This window comes from Myotis brandtii, unplaced genomic scaffold (genome assembly GCF_000412655.1).
Source record: "Myotis brandtii unplaced genomic scaffold, ASM41265v1 scaffold17, whole genome shotgun sequence".
In the NCBI taxonomy this organism is placed as follows: domain Eukaryota; kingdom Metazoa; phylum Chordata; class Mammalia; order Chiroptera; family Vespertilionidae; genus Myotis; species Myotis brandtii.
Window position 1 is genome coordinate 7,348,940 of NW_005356259.1, and position 23,862 is coordinate 7,372,801.

A 23,862-nucleotide genomic window follows, 5' to 3' on the forward strand; every position below is an offset into this window, starting at 1 on the left:
AAAACAATATGTAATCATATATGTGTTTTCCGATGGTCTTAGGCGACCCCTGTGAAAGGGTCGTTCGACCCCCAAAGGGGTCGCGACCCACAGGTTGAGAACCGCTGACTTAGACTCTCTAAGCTTTGGTTTCTTCATCTCTAAATAAGATATATAAATAGTACGATTCCTACCTCAAAGTGTAGTTGTGAGCATTCAATGAAACTTTCCAGATAAAAAATGCCTGGCATAGTGCCTAACATATAGAAATCACGCAGTAAACCTACAGTTCTCAAAATATGATTCCTACCTCGAAGTGTAGTTGTGAGTATTCAATGAAACTTTCCAGGTAAAAAATGCCTGGCATAGTGCCTAACTATAGAAATCACGCAGTAAACCTACAGTTCTCAAAATAGGTTCCCAGACTCCAGTGTCAGCATCACTTGGAATCCCTTAGAATTACAAGCTCTTGTCCCCTCCCCAAACCTACTGAATGAGGAACTCTGGGTGTGGGGCCCAACAGTCTTTGTTTTAATAAGATTTCTAGGTGATTCTGATGTAAGCTAAGGTTTGAGAACCACTGCAGTAAATGTCAGCCATGATAATAATAATAGGTAGCATTTATATTATGATAATGTATTGATAGTATTATTGCTTTGACAGGGACCATATAGGAATTTTAGTTCAGTTGTTGTTATTGTTTTGTTTGTTCAGTTGTTTTCAAACCAAGCTCTGGGAAGCTTTGGGGCCTCTGGAGAGAGATGCGAGGCCACTACACAATGTTGAGGGCAGATCAGAGACAAGATCTAGCTCTGCTCTGACAAGTGAGCTCCCCCTTCTTAGTTTCATGTGCTTCGGTTCCAGTCCATATTCAGTTTGCTTGACAAAAGAGTCCTTCTGGGAGATAAAGCTTGAAAATCACTGTCTCGCCCAACATGCCGATGGGAATTAGGCCAGACTATGGGGAGAGATGGGGACTAGAAGACTCTCCCAGGCCTGTCACCACAGAGGATGGTTAGCGCTGGCCCTGCATTCAGGTCCAGACTCCACAAGCATTCTCTGGGAACTGTGCTGGGAACCTTTGGTCATACATCATTCAATCACATCCTTGCCAGGTGTTCTATTCCCTCCTTTTCAGAAGAGAAAATGCAAGTGCGAAGAGGGTAAGGAAACAAGGCCAAGGTCACACAGTGAGTGCAGCTGGGACTAGGAGCCAGATCACCTGACACCGAGATTTGTCATCATTCTCCAAGAAGGGCTGCTGGTCGCCCTTGAGCAGATGACCTCGCCATGCAGGAAAACAGCCCATGGGGGCGCTGGAGTCACCCCAGGGATGGTCAGATCACCCTCTTGGACTAACACGTACAGGAGCAGGCAGCTGCTCAGCATCAAGGCCTGGGACAACTGATTGGTTTTTTCCAAAATGAGCCATGGTCACAAGGAAGTAGGAAGTCCCCATTCAGAGGGGCTGTTCCCTGTTTGCTCAGTCAGTCAGGCTGGGAAGATGACCTCAACACACCAGATATGCAGCAGTGAGCTGAGAGTCAACAGTCTCCTCCTCCACCTCCTAACCACGCCAGACTCAGTGTATGGTCTCCGGCAAGGCAGGATTAACCCTTTAGGCCTTGGTCAAACATCTAACTGAATGGCCAAACCTGTTACTCATCATCCGAGGTGGACTTTGAAACGGAGTTAGATGCTATTGAGAGATCTTTGAGCCCCTTGCAAAGTTGCTTTAGATAAATATTTTGTCATTAACTGCAGTATTCCTTATTCATTTATTAAGCCATTCTTCAAATGGCTATTGAGCACTCACCATGTGCCAGGCTTGGGTCACATACAGAGGACACAGCTGGGAGCCAGACACATGTGGCTCTAGCCTTCTTGGAGGCTACAGAGTGCTGAGGGTGGGGAGTCTGTCTGTGCTGACCACATGGGAATATTGTTAAGGATTTATTATGTGCTGGGGACGGTACTAAGTGTTACCCACAAATTTTAGTTCATGTGATTCTCACAACAGCCCCAGCAGTAGGAATAATGATCTCCATATTACAGAAGAGGAACAGGGGCTAGGAACATTTAAATAACTTGCCCAAGTAGAGTTCACTGTTACTGACTTCAAAGCCGTACTCTGAGCCTCTAGGTCATAGGTATCTATGTACATATATGCCCACAGACAAAGAACATTTCTTTCTCCCTGCCTGGAAGGATATCTGGCCTATAATGAGTTCTTAGTAAATAGCTATTAGGTAAATACACCCATCTGGGTTATGCTAGAGACAGAAGGTGCAGATGACGAGATAATGGGAGGGGGGTGGAAACTGAAGTGATCATGAGGGGCGGGGAGCCGTAGGAAGGGAGCCCACGCAGCAGGAGCCCCAGGAACAGGTGCAGGAGGATGCCTGAGACTGTCATGGGGTTGCCGAGAAGCCACCGTGCTGGGTGCTGTCCTGTCAGCAGTTCTCAGAGAGCAGTGGTATTGGTTGGGGTGGGGGTAGGAAGAGGGGGCTGGCACTCACCTCTCCCCCAGCTGTTGTCATGGAAGGATGTTCTGTCCGTCAGGGGCTGGTCCGTCACACAGACTGGGAGCTGTGTGTACCCGTGTGGCTGGGAAGAAGGTGGCTCAGAGAGAGGCTGGTGTGATGCTGTGGTGGCTATCCCCTCCTCCTCTGACCCACCTCCTCCTCCGGGTGGCAGCGTTCGATGAATGGGCTGAGCGTTCTGAGGTTATTTTCCACTGGTCTACGGACGCAGGACCGGTTTAAATAGCGATGACAGTTGCCATCAGCTGCCTTTATAACAGCGCGCCATCTGCTCCTTCCCCCATCACTTCAGCTACTTAGCTTTAAACAACACTCCAAGCATGTTCATTTGAAAGTGTGTGTGTGCGTGAATCCTCACCCAAGTATATTTTTCCATTGATTTTTAGGGAGAGTGGGAGGAGGGAGAGACAGTGAGAGAAACATCAATGTGAGAGAAAGATGGGATTGGTTGCCTCCCACACACACCCCGACCAGGGCCTGGATGGAGCCTGCAACCGAGGTACGTGCTCTTAACCGGCATCAAACCTGGGACCTTTCAGTTCTCGGGCCGATGCTCTATCCACTGAGCAAAACCCACTAGGGTGAAAGTCCCATGTTTTGCTTGTTAATATCAGGTTACTCAATATCCCTGGCTAGGATGAAAGATTTTTTAGTTGATGGAGTCACATGAGCAAAGTGATATTATTGTCACCCTTTTGTTCAGGCCATAGCAGGGCATAACCATGTAGGATCCAGACAAGCATAGAAGGAAGAACGCCAAGACCTGAGTTAAAACCCAAGGGCTACTTCCTGTGGTGGGCTGGCTCTGAGATAGCCCCCAATGATCCCCCTCCCCCTTCCTGCCCTGTGTAGTCCACCCCCCTCCCCTTGAGTGTGGTTGGCCTAGCAACTTCCTTCTTACCCATAGAATACAGCAAAGGTGATGGGATGTCACTTCTGAGATTAGGTTATAAGAGGTTGCAGGCTCTGCCTTCTCAGCTCACACGCATTGAAGGAGCGATCAGCTACATCGCACAAGACCACGTGGCAAGGAACTGAATTGCTCAAATTATGTTGACAAGACAACTACTGAGGACCTTGGGAATGGATCCTTGCCCAGATGAAACCCCAGTCCTGGGGGACACCCTGACGGTAGCCCACAAGACCCTGAAACAGGATACCCAGATAAAATATGTCCAAGTTCCCAATGCACAGAATGAGGTTGTAGATGTGTGTTACGTTTCGAAGTTTGTGGTAAATTGGCACACAGCAATAGAACAAGAAACTTCCCATCTGGGTGATTGGGGCAGGTGATTTTGCCTCTTTAAACCTGGATTTTCTCATCTGTCAAGGTGGCAGCGATAATAAAGAAACAAAGTGGGGCAAAAGTAGGTTTATAGTTAAAATTGATTTTTAAAAATGGTTTGTATGGAAAATAATACAAAATTAATAAAAAATACAAGAATACACTGTTTTGAGTAATCACTACTGTAAACCTACTTTTGCCCCACCCTGTATGTCTACCTTCTGGGAATTAAATTAGAAATTGTACAAATGTTGACATCTCCGGAGTGAATAAGGGCCTGGGCCCTGCCTGGGCTGGAGTTTGCAGAACGGGGGTGAGAGGGGCGGGTGGAGTTACTCAGGAGTAGGGAGGGCTTCCCTGCAGCCATGAAGCTTGGAGCAATGGGAGCTAAAGACAAAAAGTCAAGAGCAGGGCAAGTTGAGAACCTCAGAGACCACGGAAGAGTTCAGCCAGACAGAGCTGTTGATTCAGAGGACAAGCAGGGAGCGGTGCTAAGAGAGGTGGGGGGGGGGGGCTTTGATAAGGTGCCAGTGAAGCCAGTGGTGGGAAGAGTTGATTAAGACGCTGCACTGGGTTAGATACATAGACGAGCCACATCAAGGGCACAGGAATCCAGGGCTTTGCTGCCCACCACACTTGGCTCTGAGCCCCGACCATACGCTATTAACGGAACTCCTCTTCACACCGCCCATAAATCCTAGGAGACTCCTCTTCAAACGTGATGCCCAAACCTCTGTCAGACTCCTCCACCCAACCACCTGCTCGGCATCTCCACTTGGCCCCTAATGGGCATCTGAAATTTAACCTGTCCAACTCTGAACTCCTCATAGGTCCTCCATACTCCACATCTGTCTCACATCTCCACACCTGTGTCACATAACTCCACATCTGTCTCACATCTCCACACCTGTATCATATCTCCACACCTGTCACATCTCCCCACCTGTGTCACATCTCCACATCTGTCTCACATCTCCACACCTGTGTCACATCTCCACATCTGTGTCACATCTCCACACCTGTATCACATCTCCACGCCTGTCTCACATCTCCACATCTATGTCACATCTCCACATCTGTCACATCTCCACACCTGTCTCACATCTCCACGCCTGTCTCACATTTCCACACCTGTATCACATCTCCACATCTGTCTCACATCTCCACGCCTGTCTCACATCTCCACACCTGTATCACATCTCCACATCTGTCTCACATCTCCACGCCTGTCTCACATCTCCACACCTGTATCACATCTCCACATCTGTCTCACATCTCCACGCCTGTCTCACATCTCCACACCTGTATCACATCTCCACATCTGTCTCACATCTCCACGCCTGTCTCACATCTCCACACCTGTATCACATCTCCACATCTGTCTCACATCTCCACGCCTGTCTCACATCTCCACACCTGTATCACATCTCCACATCTGTCTCACATCTCCACGCCTGTCTCACATCTCCACACCTGTGTCACATCTCCACATCTGTCTCACATCTCCACATCTGCAACACTGTCCTCCGCAGCGAGCAGAACTGTCCCCGGCGAGATGAACTCTCTGCAGCTGGCAGCATACCTGACTCAGAGTCTGTTTCCTTTTCTCAAATCCTATCCAGAGTCACCAACACGAGCTTCCAAATAGAATTTTCAAGCGCACGTGGCAACTTTCATTTGCGTGCTTCTGGAACTGAAGAGAGCGGGGCTCAGAGCAAGGGGATGTGCGTTCATGGCTTAGGCAAAGGGTTGGCCATAGTCTCGAGACCAGACTATGTGGATGGGTTGGATGAGTTCATTAGCATCGAACGAGATGACACGTCCGGCCTGCGTCTGGCTGACAGATCTTTTTCAAAAGCACTGGTTTGTTCCCTGTGCGGCTAGACTTCTACACCCAATCGCTACCGTGATCTCACTTAGCCCTTTTGGTAACCAGTTCCGGGAGTCACTTGGGAGCTGGCCAGGGTCAGAAATAGTCTTGGAAGGAAGAAGACGTCAAAAGACACCAGGATTGCTTAGCTCTGTCCCCAAGTACCGCCCCCTCCTCAGCCTAATCACTGCTTTTAGTTACACTGTACAAGGCTGCTTGTAAAAGGCACCTGTAGGATAATAGTTATTTTTCACACAGTATGAAAGCTAAGGCCACCTGCAGATGTGAAGGCCATGCTTCTGAGGTAGTGGTGTGCCTAGTAAAGGACTGAATTACATCCCCCTGTGAAATTTAGATGAGCTTTGAATTATAAAGTGCTCAGTGTCCGGCAAGGTGGGAGGGGGAGGTGATGTGGGGGGAAAGGCGGCTGGACAGCCCTCATTAGGGTGCCTTCAACTTGAAGTCCTGCAGCAGAGTGAGACCTGGCGGGAGATGTGGCCCCCGTCCTTTTCGGTTAATTAGATTCATATTCCGGGGAGCACTGCAGTCAAGGGCTGTGAAATGGACACTCTGCAGACCCCAATGTAAAGTCCATTCCTCACAACAGTTTGTGTTTTTATAGCCCCTTGTAGCCGAGGCTCCGAGTGGCCCTTCACACTTCTGAGCAGGGGAAGCGAAAGGTTTAAAGACCAAGGCTATCTGGGAGCAAGAGTCCGATCTGGGAAACCAGCTTTTCCGCGTCCCTAGGAGACACTGTCCCCTCCACTTCCCGAACCCGCACAGCCTCGTGTTCCTTGCAGGATTACATGTTCAAAGTTTGTCTCCGACTCACCGTTTCTGCTCCCCTCCCTTTCCCCTTGCAGCATCAGAGGACAGAAAAGCACCCCTCCTGGGTTTGGCACGTCCTGCTCCCTGCAGCCTCTACAGCCTCTGCAGCCGCTCACCAGGGAGCCCATGCCAACCTGCCAGGACCAGGGGGTCCTGATCACGGGGAGCTGGTGACGACACTGGGCCCTCAGAATTGAGGAAAGCAGGTGTGGGCACCAATGTTTCCTACAGGAACGTTGTGGCGGTGATGGCGGTAGATCATTCAGACAAACAAATGAGCTTCAGCGTGAAGGAAGTTTGCTTTTGAAAAGTGCTCTCCAATCTCCACGCGTTGATCTAAGACACGCAGGAGAATTACCCAGCCGGGGCAGGGTTCTGAGGGTGTGCACGCTGCCTCTGCACAGGGGTGGGGAAGGAAAGTTCTAGAAGGCAGGCTGGAGCTGGAAGCTGTGGGTGCATGATGGTGACGCTACTGCCGGTTCCCAGGTGTGAGCAGAGGAGGAAGCACTATCTTCTTGTTCAGCCCTGGCCTGACCACAGAGTGGATTTTGCTGCTATTTATTCCAGGGGAAGCTCAAAGCCCCTTCATTACGAAGAGTCTGGAGCAGCCCCTTCTGTTATTAGAAGAGTCTGCAATGGCCGTGAGGAGGGCTCTGCCCGGGGCAGGACCAAGGACGGCAGGTAGCGAGGAGGGCAGGCTGGTTTTCTGTAGCCCTGCCCGGCCCTCGGGTTCCATTTTAGAGTCACTAGTAATTTCAACAAATCTGCTGGCCCCGATCTTCCGTTCCTTGTTGGGCTAAAAGGCAACTCCGGGGCAACTCTGGGAGCAGCTGGGAGCTCCCCAGGCTGCCTCTGGGTTTGGAATTGGCGTCCTCTGGTCTTGTGCCCTGGAGCACCCAGGAGTGCCCACCAGTTTTGGGGGGCTCCCGACTTCATTGATTATGCCCAGGTCTCCTGTAGATGCTCAAACCCTCCCCCACCACGTCTGACCCTTGCAGCCCCTGGGAGCCGGGTGCGGGTTCCAAGTGGAAGCCTGTGGTCTGGCGCTGCCCCCGGGGCCCTGCAGCTGGGGTGGGAGTTGCAGGTCTGGCAGAGTCTGTGGCTAATGAGCAACAGGCCCAGGCTGCCTCGGCACACAGAGCGGAGGAACTGCTCTGTCCATCCGCTCTGCGTCTCCCCAGCCTTCCAGAGGGAGCTGAGTGCCACGCGCCACTGATCGGTCAATAGGACGCGTATATGGAGCTGACAGTGCGCACAGGGGGTGCGGGAGCTGTGGAGGAAGATGCAAAGGGGGAAAGCAGGGGAGAGAAAAACAACCTGAGCCAAAAGTTAGGGTTTATGTCCAGGAAAAGGGCTCTGCGCCTTCCGCTGTTTGCCTGGGCCGCTCTCTCCTCTCCTGCCCTTTGAGGTCAGCCCGCTCCCGCATTCAGGGAAACAGGCTGGACTATCCCGGACCAGAGCGCCCTTCCTTGACGCTGTGCTGACCCCTAGAGGCTCCCCATTAAAACGCATCCCGAAGGACCCACTGCATTCTCTGGCTGGTTTCCAAGGCCTGGCTATGGGCGGATTTTCCTAGAAAATAAGGAATAACCACCTCTCTTCTTTACATGTACCTGATAGGAAATGCCTGCCTTGTTTGTTGGCGGCCTAATTACAGCCTGCTCCGATTTTTAGAAATGGCATTGTTTTCTGCTCTGAGAAGGAAAAACGGAGGGCCAGAGGTCCAGTGTTTCACAGCCGTTTGCCTGCCATGGGACTGAGGGTTGAAGTTGTAGTGCCAGCTATTTTGGAGTGAACTTCTCGAGTTTCCCAGGTGCCAGGCGGCCAAGCCTGCCCAAGGGAGAGAGGGATAATGGTGCCCCTAGTTCTGCAGGGCTGCTCCAAACTCTGGGTAGTGGGCTTCGTTTGGCTTACTTTGCTTCACTTGAACCCATTCATGTCCACACCGAACTCTGGGGACAATGAGGTGTCCCACCCGGCCTGACCTTACTCTGGAAAAGAGACTCATTCCTAAAGGCAACGTGACTGTTCATTGTATCCCTAAACAAACTGCCCCAACTCTTCCATTCTGGTCGTAGCTTTTTATTCCACACTAGAGGCCTAGTGCTTTACTCTGGAAACGAGACTCATTCCTAAAGGCAACGTGACTGTTCATTGTGTCCCTAAACAAACTGCCCCAACTCTTCCATTTTGGTCGTAGCTTTTTATTCCACACTAGAGGCCTAGTGCATGAAATTCATGCACTGGGGGGAGGAGGGGGAAGAGGGTCCCTCAGCCCAGATTGCGAGAGGGCGCAGGCCAGGCCAAGGGACCCCATTGGTGTGCAATTGGGGCTGGGGAGCGATGCGGGAGGTAGGCCAGCCAGGGAGGGACCGCAGGAGGGCTCAAGGGCACACCTGGCCTGTCTTGTTCAGTCCTGATCAGCCGGACCCCAGCAGCAAGCTAACCTACCAGTGTCTTCCCCCTGGTGGCCAGTACACGTCACAGCGAGTAGTTGAGCGACCTTAGCATATCATTAGCATATTACTCTTTGATTGGTTGTTTGGACAACTGGATGACCGGACACTTAGCATATTAGGCTTTTATTATATAGGATTATTGATCACAAAGAGAAGGGAAATGTAGGAGGTCAGGAGAAAGAATTCAGTGATGTCAGCACTGGGGCTAATGAGCACCTACTACTGTGACTAGGTCGTTATGTCTGAAAGGGATCCCAGGGAAGATGGGCTCAGACTCGGAGAAATTCAGTTTTGCCAATATCAGGTCGCCCAGCCCGCTGGCATGAGACAGTATTTTCCTTATTCACTTTGCTTCCCACCCTCCCCACCCCATCAGCCAAGACAACACACATCCCCGCCATGTGAGTGCCTGGAGGGGACGTAGAAGGAGGCCATAGTCTGACTTTTACAGATGAGGGAACAAAGGTGGGGGGTGGGGAGAGGTGACATGCCTAAGGTCACGCAACCTTTTCCCCCAGCCCACCGACTTCAGAGATCACTGAAAAGGGGAAATGGGGGTTGTTCTAATGCCCAGTCCCTGCATTTCAATCAAGAAGCCAATCTGGCCCTAGCCGGTTTTGCTCAGTGGACAGAGTGTTGGCCTGAGGACCAAAGGGTCCCGGGTTTGATTCCAGTCAAGGGCTTATACTCCGGTTGCAGGCTCCTCCCCAGCCCGGGCCCTGGTCCAGGCACATGCAGGAGGCAACCAATTGATGTGTTTCTCTCACATCGATATTTCTCTCTGTCTTTCCCTCTCTCTTCCACTCTCTCTAAAAATCAATGGAAAAATATCCTCGGGTGAGGATTAAAAAAAAGAAGAAGCCAATCTGAGTTTTAAAAAGCATACCTGTGAGTGATCAAGTAACAATAATAAGGGAATTTCCCCATAAGAAAGGCTTTGTCTGGGGAAGACCATACCACACCCCGCTGAGTCAGAATGGGACTGAGCGAGGTTTGGGCCGCTTGCACAATCGCAAAGAACAGGCACGTTGACAACAAAGAACCACACATTATCTGAAACACACACACACAATATGCTGGCCTATTAAGGCGGTCGCAAACCTAATTTCACAATCTATAGAGACCTATTCATTTGAAGAAAGAAAGTTATTCTTCATCAAATGATGGGACTTCCCACCAACTGGCAGACTTATTCTTTAAATGCTATTGTTTACCAGATAGCAGTCACTGGGAGGAAAGTAGTGGGAAAAGGTGTCAATGTCATCATAGGACGACCACATCAATTTCTAATTGATGCCACAAAGGATTCCTAAGTAGGAGAGGAAAAAAAAGGTCCCCACATATAAACCTAAAGGACTAGTGTGAAGGAAGAGTGGAAAATTACTGAATACCAGCAACGGCATCAGAATAGGTACATTCACTTCTCAAAACACATCCATTATTAACATTTGAATCCTATCAGTGGTTCCTATACCCCTCCCTCTCTCCCTCATCACCACCCACCCCTCCCCGCCACCAGCCCAAGAACAGCAACCACAAAGCTGGCCAACGGTCCTTATTCTTGCTCTCCGATTTTATCACAGGACCTGTCCCCCAGGACCAGCCAGGTGCAGGGAGTAAGAAAGAGGCAACCGCCACGGTGTTTGGAAGGCTCTTTAATAGCAAGCGTATGGTAATTACATTGTTGGATGAGGTCCCCTCTCCCGGGAGAAAGGCCCAGGTGTGGACAGGGTCCCGTTTCGGATTCACACGGCTGGAAGCGTCTAACGAAGGGCAACAATGGTTGGCAACCCATTTCACAGTTTTGTCATTTACAAGAGATTTCTTTGAAAGGAAACGAAAGGCAAAGAAAGCATATACACCCTGTTGTTTTGTTTTCTGCCTAAGAAAAAAACCCAAACGGTTCCTTGCTTATGCTTCTCATTCGATGGCTAAACTGCTTTTGTACACAGACGCAGACTGTTCACAGAGTCTCAGATTCGTTCTCGAACTGACCATTTACGTTCTCCCCCAAGGAGCTGCTCCGAGCACAGAGTCCTGCTCCCTGCTTCGTCCGCACGGCCGCCAGAAGGTGCTTTCAGTGAAAAATAAATCTTCAGAAACAGAAATGAGAGAAAAGAAAAAAACAGGGAAAGGCAGTTCTACCAAGAACAGACTGTCAGCTTTCTCTGCGGCACCGAGCCTCTCGAACACACAGTTCTCAGCAAATGAAATGTTTATTTTCCTGTGGCCTGGTGCCGCGTTTAACTGCTTATGCCTCCTCAGCCTCACAATGCTTTCAATGGGCTTTCTAACGCGAACTGTTCACAGCTCCTCTATTTTTGCAATCCAAATTTAAAAAAATATCAAAGACAACATATTATTTGACAATTTGCCCAGTGAACGTGAGCTGGAGCTATTTTGCCATGGGCACCACGTTGCCATGGACACCAGAGGCTACTGGCATCCTGGCAAGTGTTAGAATGATTCTGCATCAATCTGAAAGACTTCAGCCTTTCCTGTGGTACCTGGTATCACAAAGCCAAGATAGCGGGTTGAGTCTTTATGGAAGAGGATTTGTTTTTCATTCAGAAAAGCTGTAGGCTTCTCTGGTAACCTGAAGAGGAAGCCGCTGGCACTGGCATCTTGAGTTAACACTCACTCTAGGGGAGAGGGATATGCACCCCACCTGAGCTTTAATTGTGCTCTTTCTACAACCCTGGAGCTGGGTGCAGTGGGTGGGCCTCGCCCTCAGCCCATGGGAGGGGCGTTTCCGACCCTAGGTCTCCTCAGCAGCTGAGAGCAAGACCAAGTTGGGTTCCCATTCAGCCTGGCATGTGATTGGCGCCTGAGGCCTGTTAGCACTTCGGACAGATGGGCTTCTCTGGCTGACAGCTGGCTGACCCAGGACAAGGACTCCACCAAATTTACAGGACCCTTGCCGTCTCCCTGGCTGGGAGGCCTTTTCAAACACGGACCTTGCCTCTGAACACTTGGGCAGGCAGCCCCTTTGAGCAAATCAGGCCCCTAGTGGGATAGCATGCAAAGAGTGTTCCTGGACCTCACATGATAACTGCCTCCTGGCTTTCTACTTTCTTTTTTAAAGACTCAGACCCGAATTCTGCCTTACTCATCTCCTCCCACCCCAGACCTAAGTCCTGCCTGCTCCCGCGTGCTTCCCAAGTCACGGGAACTCCCAAGTCACGGGAAGCTGTTGATGCCACAGTTTCCCAACGTGTCTGTCATCACATGCAAGGCAGAGTCCGGTGCTGTGGCACCACAGCTCCCCAGGTCCACACACGTGTGCTCCGAGGAGACAGAGACGACCTTTGGAGACGTGACTGTGCCCGAGAATGGCTTCCGCTCACGTGAAAAGCGGCAGTAATTAGAGAGGTCAGAGGTCTCCACTTAAGCACGCCAGGAACTCATGCTGGCACCAGGACACAAGGGGCATTCCTAAGGAAGAGGCCTGGTGTTCTAGTCACTGAAGAACAAGGACTACGTGCTGCTCTGAGCCTGGGTGCCTGGGGTGGACGCCTCAGTGTGACTGAATCCGAATGTGGCAGCCTCGGTGTGGGTCTCACCTCCTTCCCTGGCTCCATCATTCACTCTCTGATTCCCTGAAGTCTGCTCAGGGTGATTATCAGAGAAAAGTAACCAGTAGCCGTCAGAAACATGTCTCCGTGACTCACTCAACTCCAGGACCAGGGTGTGGTAAGGTTTCGCAGGCCCGCAGCGATCAACAAGCAATCATTCCCTGTTCACACAGCTGCATACTCACTCACACAAATACACACACACTCACACTCACTCCCCACTGGATGAGATGGCAAAAAAGTCACAAGTCACCCCTTCCAGCTATTCCTCATGCAATTTCCCCTCTCAGTTAAGTTAGTTACTCCACTTCCAAAGCCGCAATCTGTCGGGGCACAACTAAGACGACACCTCCCACAGGCAGAGCATGTACAGCGGAGACAAGTCTGGTTTTTGTAACTCCTGGGGCCTGGCTCTCGCTAAGGAGCAGTTCCATCAGCCCCACAGGGTTAGGTCCCAGGGGGTGTGGGCGCTCACAGACCAACAGAAACCCGTTCTAAGGTAGCCCGGGGGCCAGGATCCTAAGGACAGTGAGATTCTGAATCTATTTCCTGCTCATTTCCCTTGATTGTTGCTCTTCAGACCCACACACATCTTAAGGCAGTTGTGGAAGAATAGTGGTTAAAGCAGGAAGGGCAAAATCCCTTATTTCAGGCCAGTTAAGTGACTTGCCCAAGGTCACGCGGTTACTGGCAGAGTCGGCACTAGAACCCAGGTGCCTCTCCTAACTCCCAGCCAGTGCTCCTCCCACTGTGCCCTGGCGCCTCCTGGGAACGTGTGTCTGAGTCTGTGAAAGTGCAGCCATGGGACCATGTCCATAACAGAGACCGCAGGCTGCTCGACCCGGTGACCGACCAGGTGCAACTGCGCTGTGCCAACCCTAACGCCACACACGACCCGGACGTGTGTGCGTGGCAGTGAGCCCTGGCGGGGAGGGACACAGAGAAAAGGAAGTTTAGAGGAAAGAATCGATTTGTTAATTAATGCCTTTTGAGGTTTTGCCAGGAAAGTAAGGAACATACAGTGATGTTATCCCCAACCCCTGGGGCAAAACAAATACCAGCTTTCTCCCCAGTCCAATGAACGGCTGAGTCTACTTCAGCTCAATGTTTATAAACGCAACAGTCACATGAGAATACCAAAATGCATTTAGTCAAAACCTAACCCCCTTTTAGATAAAATAACGTTTTACAACCATGTCCATTCCATTTTCAAACATATGCACAGTTAGGTTTTGAGCCTCTAGGACACACACATTCCAGTTTACCTTCGAGTGGAGCACACTAGTGGAGCGCCTTCATTTCAGCTGCAGAAGGCGAGCAAACCTGAGCGAGAGCTACAGAAGGGGCGGCTTCCCACACACCTGTGCTCAGGCCTCGAGCCAATCAGATCCCAGCGAGCAAGCAAAGCGCGTTCACCGCATTGGATGAATCATCAAGGTTTGTTTTGTTAATAGGCTCCCTGGAAGGAAATTCATTTGACTTGAAATTAACCTTGACTGTGTTTTCCCAAGACAAGAAAAAATGTGGTTCTGACGCCCGGGTGGAAAGCACTATGTAATTTTACCCAGTGACTTAAAACTGCGGTGCACCATTTGACCACGAGCAGCCCGGCTCCTCCCAGCACCAATTAAACAGAAAATGCTGAGACCATCAGGTTTACACCGACGTGCCTGGAAGACAGACAAGACTCCCAGAAGCTCTGAAGCCTCTGCGGCTGCTGCTTTTTTTAATTTGTTTAAATCAAAACTTTCACAACCTAACAGGCACGCCTGTTAAAAACATCCCCACCCAGATGCTACGTTTAGCGAAATGCTGTAAAAGAGCATCGGCATCCATGTTGTTAGGACCAGAGATGCAGAAGGGCCCAAGAAAAGGAATATTTTGAATAAGTCCATGTTAGCATGACAAAGGGTTTCTCCCAGAAGTGTTTGTTGGCTAAAGGATGACAGTCTTTTCTCTGTGAGTTAGCTGAGTATTGTGATCATTCAAACTTCCCCTCTGAACCAAGCTAACCTACCATCGAAAGATTCCCACTTTTGTGGCACTTTAAATATTCACTGCAGCCCTGGCCAGTGTGGCTCAGTTGGTTGAGCATCATCCCATGCACCAAAAAGTTGCTGGTTCGCTTCCCAGTCAGGGCACATGCCAGGGGCTGTGGACTAGATCCCCAGTAGGGGCTCTCACATCCATGCTTTTCTCAGTCCCCCTTCCCCTCTCTCTCAAATCAATAAAAAAAGTTTTTTAAAAATGCACTGCAATTGAATTTTGAAGCACTTGATTACAATTTTTAAGTAAATACAGTGGGATCATTTTCTTGACTTTTTTTTTTAAAAAAAAGAATAAAAGACAGATTAAGAAAAAAGGATTCCATCATATTTTTAAAAAAATGTTATCCTGGTTTATTTTCCCATTAGATTTATCTATGGCTTCAAAGTTGACGTGGCCCTTGGATTTTAGATATTTTCATGATTTAACAAGTTGCCATCTCATTATAAAGAGAGAAGGTAAATGTTTCCTGTCATATGTGGGACGGTTTACAAACAGTCTAAAGAAGTTGGTAACTGGTGTCACCCCATTTATATTTTCCACTATTAAGTCTTGGAATTAGTATGTTTTAAAATAATTGACCAGGCAAGTATGTTTATACAACCAGGAACCAGCTCCACGTCCCCAGGTAACTCAGGACTGTCCCACACTGGGAGGGTCTTCCTTCCCTCCCCTCTTCACCCAGAGCTGAGTGGTGATCCTTGTCTACCCTTGTACTTGCACTTGTGCAGTGTAATGACTAGGTATTAAAACTCATGCTTTAAAAGCAAAAACGTTCACTTACGACATGTCACCAGGTACATACAAAGTGCAGACTGCAATTCTTCTCTGCCATGCTTTCCCTCCATAAAGTCACCTGTGAGGACTCAAAACACATCCTTAATACATTCAGAGTTCCCTACATTCGAGTCAGTGAATGTCAATTCTCCAACAGAAACTCAAGAGAGAACCGTCAGCCACAGAATGGACTCTAAGTTAGAAACGGCCAAGGCTACCGAGACAACGCCATAGACACCCACTGACACGGGAGTCAAATGCAGGTCACTTCTGAGCGTAGCTCATCCCAGATATTTTGTGGTTGTTAAGAAGGTATTTCGTTTTAATTTGGAAGCTGGGAGTCAGGCGTCCTGCTGCTGAGAGCTAGCCCAGGAGCAGCACACGAGCCCGCCTCGGGTACCACGGGGCTCACTCCTTGGCAGGTGGGAGCCCTTCCAAGTTTACTGCTGACTGACCCCCATTTGGGGGTGGTCCGCCTCTGGCTCCTCCTCCTCCACGTCTGCACTGTACTCTTCAAACGCGTCGTCATCAGCATCCGGAAGCCCCAGTAACTGCAGGGAGAGAAGAGAAGCAGCTGTGAGCCCCAAAGGCCCCAGGTAGGAAGGCCACCAAAGGCATCTGCTCCAAACTCAGCAGCACTTACGGACTCAGCACAGCAGCTACGGATTTCCCATGAGAGTCTACCCAACAATTATGTTTATAAACTTATAGAGGGAGATAACCCTTCAATGGACTGGGGCCCAAAGGGCTCGTTTTATTGGGGAGCCTGGAGATTCTCTACTTTTAAGCATTAAAACATGACCCCACCTCCCACCTATGCACAAAGATATGCTATCCACGCACACCCACACATCTGGGATGTTAGCAGTAGTACAATGACCAGTGCGACTGTCCCATCCAGATGTCAAAAATCGATTCCCCTCATTTTCTCCCCTAAAAGCACAGCTGCTATTATTTATAACACACATGAAGAAATGTGGAAAAACTCTGAAAAGTTTCAACAAAGTGGTTAAATAAATTACTGTGTGCCCAGAAGATAGAAATCTTATATAGCCACTTAAAATAGTATTTTTAATAATCTAATGATACAAAAATATGCTCACAGTTGTGAAAAGAATGTGTGTTTACATTATGATACATATATCTTTAAGTTTATACACAAATGCATAGAAAAAAAGAGTTCAATGAAATACATCCAAATTTTAAGAGCATTATTTTTAGGCATTGTGATTCTGGGTAAATTTTTTCCTTTGTGATCTTTACATATTTTCCAAATGCTCTCTAGTCATCATCAGGGAAAGTCACAATAATCCACAGTAAACATTTTCTTAAAGCACTGGCTGGGCTTTGGTTGGAACTGAGTGCCATGAGCTGGGCTGCATCGATATGAGCAAGAAGCTCTGGTGTTGGCAGGAAGCCGTGACCTTGGGCACTCCTGAGCCTTGTCCGTGATCATGGGCATCCAGCCCCTGGCTCCTCAGTGAGATTACAGCATGCATGTGGCCAAAGGACTTCCTCACATGGTGACCTCATCCTTGGTCAATCAGTTTGAGGCAACTTCACCAAATGGCCCTATGATCTAAGCTCTAACTGCATTAAGACACTAACATAAGATGGGCCACTCTGTTTGCTTGCACTGCCTCCCTTGTGCCCTGCCACGCCACCCCCACCCAACTCCCTTCCTTCTTCCTGCTCCTTCCCAACTCCCTAAGTGAGAAAAGGATAAAAGCAGAGTCCCAATTATGATAATGCCTTGACTGAAGTTCTCAAACCACAACTCTGGCTGGTCTCACAGAGCCCTATGCACACACTCAGGGCAAGAGCGTCTGTTGGCACTCCTGGTCCATTGTGCATGTGGCCTGCCAGGGCGGCCGCGGCCGACTGCAGACACGTGCCTTCTCCTTAGAGCTCCAAGTACAGAGCTGTCTCAAAGGGCCACTGTCGACTGGGAGCGGTGGGGCAGGAGGAGCACATCCAGCTCATCCCAATAGTTTGTAACAATCTCTTGAGCGGTTGGGAGAAGGAAGAAGCTCCTTGCCCTGACCACGGCCTCCCTTCCATATCTTAGTGGATGGAATGAAAGATCAAGTTTGCCTCTCAAGAGAGAGGAGAGATGGTTGGTACCATGAATGCAGGTGACTCATATTCCGGTGTTCAGGTTTTATTTGAAAATTGAAATAAGTCAGACAGAAAGAGTTAAGAACCATACGAACTAGAATGTGCCTGGGATTCCAAACGATATCACCCAGACACGTGACCGTCTAGCATTCCCACCCCTGTCTCCATTCCCATGCATGGCGGGTAAGTCTAAATTTAACTTCTGGATCCGAATTGTGAACAGTCAAGATCTATCAGAGACAGGAGTGCAAACAGACTGGAGAGAATCCTGGAGCCCTTCCTCTCAACGCACCCACACAGTCTTAGGAGGAAAACGAGACAGGCCAAGAAATCCTGTCGTGTACATTTAAATGACTGCTGGTAGTTATGATCACTAATTCCTTTTTAATCGACTGGAAAAACCTTGTATGTTCTCTCTGGACAAGTATTGGCATTCCCAGGGTCTTGCTGTCCACCAAGCTTCCTCTGAGCAACCTATGATCACACAGAATGGCGGTTCTCAACCTGTGGGTTGCGACCCTTTGGGGGTCGAACGACCCTTTCACAGGGATCGCCTAAGACCATCGGAAAACACATATATAATTACATATTGTTTTGTGATTAATCACTATGTTTTAATTATGTTCAATTTGTAACAATGAAAATACATCCCGAATATCAGATATTTACATGACGATTCATAACAGTAGCAAAATTACAGTTATGAAGTAGCAACGAAAATAATTTTATGGTTGGGGGTCACCACAACATGAGGAACTGTATTAAAGGGTCGAGGCATTAGGGAGGTTGAGAACCACTGACATAGAACTTCTGGGGCCCATCCACCTCAACAGGATTGTTCAAGATGGTAGAGATGCCAATCCTTGAATTACAGTTCCATAGACCCAAGAGAGCATGGATTAACTGAAGGATTGAATAGGGGCTTTTTGGAAAGTGGTGTAAACAAGTTGAAGCCACATTCAGTACGGAGATGCTAAAGCATTTGGGGCATTTGCCACCATTTATCTTACTGATCGTAATGCTGCTGGTACCAAGAGACCCAAGGCCCGGGCAGTCTGTTTTCTTGATATGAGGAAAAGAAGAGGCAGGTGGCGAGATGACTAATGGGCAAGAGTAGTTGCCACTCTCTTACTTTAGGGGCCACTGTATTTTCTGAAACACATGCACAAGGGTTTGTTTATAATGTGATCAAAAAACAAAAGCCATAATCAACTTAAATTGGCACACGGCTTGGTTCGATTCCCGGCCCGGGTGCCAGCCCTCCTCCCGCGCTGAGCAGGTCCGGATCCTGCCCTTTCTCCAGGCCCCATCTCCTCATGAAGCCTCCACCAGCTCTGTGTTACTCAGCGAGCCCACTCACCCCTGGCACTCCTAGCTCTTCTAGCACAGTGTAGACCAAGCATGTCAAACTCGTGGCCCACAGGCCACATGCCTCGTTTATTTGGCCTGTGTTAGCCTTTGAGCTTGACATGTTTGGTGTAGACAAAATTAGCTTTTTAAAAAAACACAACATAATTTCTGATTATAAATGTTTTCTGTGACATAAATAAACGCTCTGTCTTGTAACGTGGAGTTTCTCGGTAGTTTCTGTGTCTGTCTCTCCTTCCACAGCCAGCTCCTTGGGGGCAAGAGCAGGCACTGTGCCCTGACCTCACTCTCTAAAGCAGGGCTTGGGCAAATGCAGGTGACCGACACATATGGTTGAAAAGGTGATGAAGAAGTAGAGGAAAAAGAGTAAAATGGCAAAAAAGGATAACTTTTACTTTTCCTTTTCACATCCAGCAGCGGATTTATTGGGGTGGTGGTGGTTTTCAGTGGGGGGAGGGCAAACAAGAGAAAGGGGGAGAAGCGCAGCCCACAGAGCTGGTGTGTGGAAACAGGCAGAGCGCTGCCGTGGCCTGCTCAGCCTCCAGGCAGGACGGCTGGGGAAGGCCAGGTGATGACCCCGCCCTGGGCCGTGCACGCAGGAGCGCCCGGCTGCAGCAAACTTAATTGACTCTGCTTGACTGATGCCCCAACGGCAGCAGAGGGCTGTCAACAGATGGATCTTATCTTTCTAGAGAGACTGCACAGGGCAGGGGCCGGCGATGGGCTGGCCAAGGGAAACAGGACTCACAGCCAGGGAGGAGGCTGTTCTACGGTGAAAATGTTCCTCACGTGGCTTCCCCGACTGCAAACAAAAGCACCACGTTTTCAGGGAAACGATGTGCTGACGCTCACCTGCTTGACCATCCTGTAGCACTGGGGCATGTGCTACTCCAGCAAATACTTTCCACTACAACAGCGACAAGACCCTCCTTGTGTCTTATTTCTAAATGCAACCTCCCTTAGGCAAAACAAACAGGTAGCTCTGGCTGCTATGGCTCAGTTAATTGGGCATCGTCCTGTGCACCGAAAGGTTGCCAGTTCAATTCCTGGTCAGGGCACATGCCTGGGTTGTGGGCCTGGTCCCTGGTGGGGGGGCAAGCAGGAGACAGCTCATGGATGTTTCACTCTCACATTGATGTTTCACTCTCTCTCTCCCTCTAATAAATAAATAAACAAATAAATAGAAATTTAAAAAATCTATTTGAACCAAGTGGGCTTAGAAATTTTTAAAAATAAAAAACAAATTGGTTAGATGAATGATACAAATCAACAAAGTGTGGACAAAAGTCACTAAAATTCCAATTCTTGTAGTAATAGTGGGTTAAATGATTGGGACCAGCTCTCCCGCAGGGAACCAAAAGCTGGATTAACTATGAAAAGTGCCTTCTTGGATACATTGAGGAATTCGGACCTAGAGGGGTAAACCTGCTTCTGTCCTGAGGTCCTTGCTGACCGAGAAGAAGCAGTTAGAAACCTGACTGAATGGCTGGCCTATGCTAAGAGCTGGGGGACCAGTCAAACCCAGGGTCTCCCAGAGGAGCAAACTGTGATGAACCATCCCCACGGTAAGCTGGGACCCCATAGGCCTATACCTTTGCTTCGGTCTGAATGTCTGTGTCTGAAGTTCATGTTGAAATTCTAACCCTTGAGGTGTTGGTATGAGGAGGTGGGGCCCTTTGGGAGGTGGGAGGTGATTGGGTTGGGAAGGTAGATTCCTCATAAATGGAACCAATACCTTATAAAACAGGCCCCGGAGACAGCTCTCTCCTTCCAGCAGGTGAGTGACGGTAAGGAGATGGCTGTAACCGGGATGCGGGCTCTCACCAGACACAAAGTCTCCTGGCCACCTGATGGTGCCTTCCCGGCCTCCAGACTGAGAGAAGTCAATCTCTCTTGTTTCTAAGCCACCCAGTCTGTGGTAGTTGTTTAGCAGCCTGATGGGGGTGGGGGTGGGGCCTAAGACAGCTCTCAGGACAAGGATCAACTAGGAGGAGGCAGCCCTGCAGCCTGGCTTGGCATCTCCTGCAGAGTCTGAGAACCACAGGCCCGCCATTGTTCAAAGGCATTCTCAGGCCAATAGGCCTGAGCCCTGGCAGAAGCAAACAGCCCCCCCACCCCCCTTAGGAAGGTACCTTCATCGTGGGCCTCAATTTATTCCTATATATAAATTTTCAAATATATAAATCCAACGTCCAAAGAAACACAATAGCAGGAGTGAGAACAGTCAAAACAAATGGCAACAAACAGATTTACAAACCTTGAAATATTGGACTATCAAACACAGTCTCTCATGCAACCATGCCTACTATGTTCAGAGAAATTGAAGACAAGCTTGACAATTTCAGCAGAGAAGTGCACACTGTTTTAAAAGATTTGAAAAAGAAATGAATAGAAATCCTAGAGCAAATATCCTGACCACATAGAGTCCAGAGGGCAAGGAATTGAACTCGGCAGAAGTGTGGGGCCACTGGCTCTATCGTCCAATAATGATACAGGGAAACAGGTCACTTTCACAATAGAGTGAGTATTCATTTTACATGCTTTTCAGCAAGAATGAAGGTACTGCTAGCTAGACACAAACATAGATTCCTAAATCCTAACGGGTGGTGGTGGTTGGGTAGACAAGCTCTCTATGGTGAGTTTATAAAGAGAAAAGAATAGGACCCTTGCCCTGGCTGGTTTGCCTCCGTGGATAGAGTGTTGGCCTGCGGACAGAAAGGTCCCCGACTCAATTCCAGTCAAAGACACATGCCCAGTGTGGGGTGTGCAGGAAGCAGCCAATCAATGATTCTCTCATCATTGACATTTCTACTTCTCTCTCCATCTCCCTTCCTCTCTGAAATCAATCAAAATATATTTAAAATAAATAAATTAAAAAAGAAAAAGAATAGGACCCACACCCAATTTCATGCCCACAGGTGGGGAGGTACCTCCTTTGTGTAGCCTTCTGGCCGCCCCCTGGATATAGGCCTCACCATTATACGGACCTGCACAGCACTTCCCAGCAAGTTGGCTGTAAGACGCCTGGGTGAGGACAGGGATACTCAGTTGTCTCATGAAGGCTGTTTGCTTCCCACCCTATCAGCGATTCTTAACTCCAGTGATGCTAGAAATAACCCTCGTCCCTACACCGAACAGCTGTGTCACATCCCGTTCCCCCTCCCTCCCGCCCTCAGCCACCCTCCAGAGCTGCTATCTTTAAGCCACCAAGCAGACAAGAGACAAACAATTAGTCATCCCAGATTTTGCCCAATTTCTCCACGATCTACATTTTTTCAAAGGGCAATCCGGGTAGAAAACAAGGGCTTTAGAAGCCGGGCGGGTACCTACGGGTCTGAAAGACTTGAAGACTTTTTCCAAGACTTCCTGGAGCGTCTTCTTGCCGCAGGAGGAGATGTAGTCCTGTGCGAGCTGCAGGAAAGGCAGGCAGTCCTCGCTCTCACTCCACACGTGCTGGTGCCCAGGGGCGAGAGAGAGGAGAAAACAAAGACACAGTCATTACACGCAGTGCGAATCCAGAACGCCAGAGAGAGCTTTTCCATTACATTCCAGAGTAAGATGCATATGGTCACTGACTTGCTTGCTCTGAAAGGGATCGGAAAATGCAGACCCTATTGCCCGGCCAGTGTGGCTTGGTGGTTGAGCATCGACCTATGAACCAGGAGGTCACAGTTCAATTCCCTGTCAGGGCGCATGCTTGGGTTGCGGGCTCGATCCCCAGTGTGGGGTATGCAGGAGGAGCTGATCAATGATTCTCTCTCATCATTGATGTCTCTCTCTCTCTCTCTCCTTCTCCCTTCTTCTCTAAAATCAATAAAAACATATTTTAAAAAAAGAAAAGGCAGGCCCTGTGCTCCTGGTCCATAATCTCACCTGCTCAATTTGCAACAGATCTGCTCATGCGTTGTAAAAAGGGCATTGGGGTCGACAGCCCCCACCCACGATGGCCACTGCCCCCCCTTCCAGGGCAAGCCGAGGCGGCTTTCAACCAGGAGGGAGCGGAAACCAAGAGCCTGCATGATCCTTGACTTTGCCTTCGGCTGTGGCTGAAGGATTAATTAAACATAGTTTGTAACCACTAACTTGGAACAAGACATTCTTTACCCAGATTAGCCTGTGAGCGGGGGTGATGGTAAATTTATTTCAAAATGAAATGAATTTAGGAGAACACACAGAAAAGTCATCACTCAGTCACTGGTGGGGTGGGGGGTGGAAAGACTTCTGAAAGTTCACCTTCCCTTAAAATGCTTTAAGAAGGCTCACACCCAAGCCTCACTTCACAAAGTGAACCTACACCTAGGGGAGACTGGCTCTAGGTTTTACATTTTTCTTAAGGCTAGACAAGTTTTTCTTTTTCTTTCTTCTTCTTTTTTTTTAATCCCCGTGAGGATATCCATTTTAGCACATCTTTAGGACTAGACAAGTCTCTCCCATAAATGTTCCAGGATTTGGAATAAGCCCAAGAAACAGGCGTGAGAGATCTAGATGAGGAAGCGACAGGCCATGGGCTTCCAGGATAACGTCAGGATGTGTATCAGTTATCAAAAATCACAGTTTAGAAGGGACCAATTAATGACAGCTCAACACTGGTTTTTAAAAAGTATAGAAGGCCCAGCCAGCATGGCTCAGTGGTTGAGTGTTGACCAATGAACCAGGAGGTCACCATTTGATTCCCGGTCAGGGCACATGCCTGGGTTGTGGGCTCGATCCCCAGTAGGGGCTGTGTAGGAGGCAGCCGATCAATGTTTTTCTCTCACCACTGATGTTTCTATCTCTCTTTCTCTCCCTTCCTCTCCGAAATCAATAAAAATATATTTTAAAAAGTGTAGAGATACGGGAAGAGGGAGACATTGGCAGCTGGGAATAAGAAGCAACAACTGCCCTAACCGGTTTGGTTCAGTGGATAGAGCATCGGCCTGCAGACTCAAGGGTCCCAGGTTCGATTTCAGTCAAGGGCATGTACCTTGGTTGCGGGCACATCCCCAGTGGGGAGTGTGCAGGAGGCAGCTGATCG

The 23,862-nt window shown here is 49.0% G+C and overlaps 1 protein-coding gene, 1 long non-coding RNA gene and 1 other non-coding gene across 4 annotated transcripts in view; all 3 read right to left on the reverse strand.

Annotated features, from left to right (window-relative positions):
• Positions 1-2,868, reverse strand: part of LOC106725538 — a 12,304-nt gene extending 9,436 nt beyond the window's left edge. Inside the window, exon 1 of the long non-coding RNA XR_001361423.1 lies at positions 2,499-2,868. This is a non-coding gene — a long non-coding RNA (uncharacterized LOC106725538). The remainder of the gene's footprint in view (positions 1-2,498) is intronic.
• LOC102264201 overlaps positions 1-14,661 on the reverse strand; it is a 128,544-nt gene extending 113,883 nt beyond the window's left edge. The window contains exon 1 of the transcript XR_001361419.1: positions 13,805-14,661. This is a non-coding gene — a transcript (uncharacterized LOC102264201). The remainder of the gene's footprint in view (positions 1-13,804) is intronic.
• Positions 14,662-14,914: 253 nt separating this feature from the next.
• The window catches only part of MTURN (maturin, neural progenitor differentiation regulator homolog (Xenopus)), a 17,692-nt gene continuing 8,744 nt past the window's right edge, over positions 14,915-23,862 (reverse strand). Inside the window, exons 2-3 of one of the 2 annotated variants that reach the window (XM_014536995.1) lie at positions 22,179-22,259; positions 14,915-15,913 (exon numbers count right to left, since the gene is read on the reverse strand). In XM_014536995.1, coding sequence (XP_014392481.1) covers positions 15,803-15,913; positions 22,179-22,259 — 192 coding nt within the window. In that variant the 3' untranslated portion in view covers positions 14,915-15,802. Of the gene's footprint in view, positions 15,914-22,178; positions 22,302-23,862 lie in introns of both variants that reach the window. The other variant, XM_005862948.2, reaches the window with a different exon arrangement.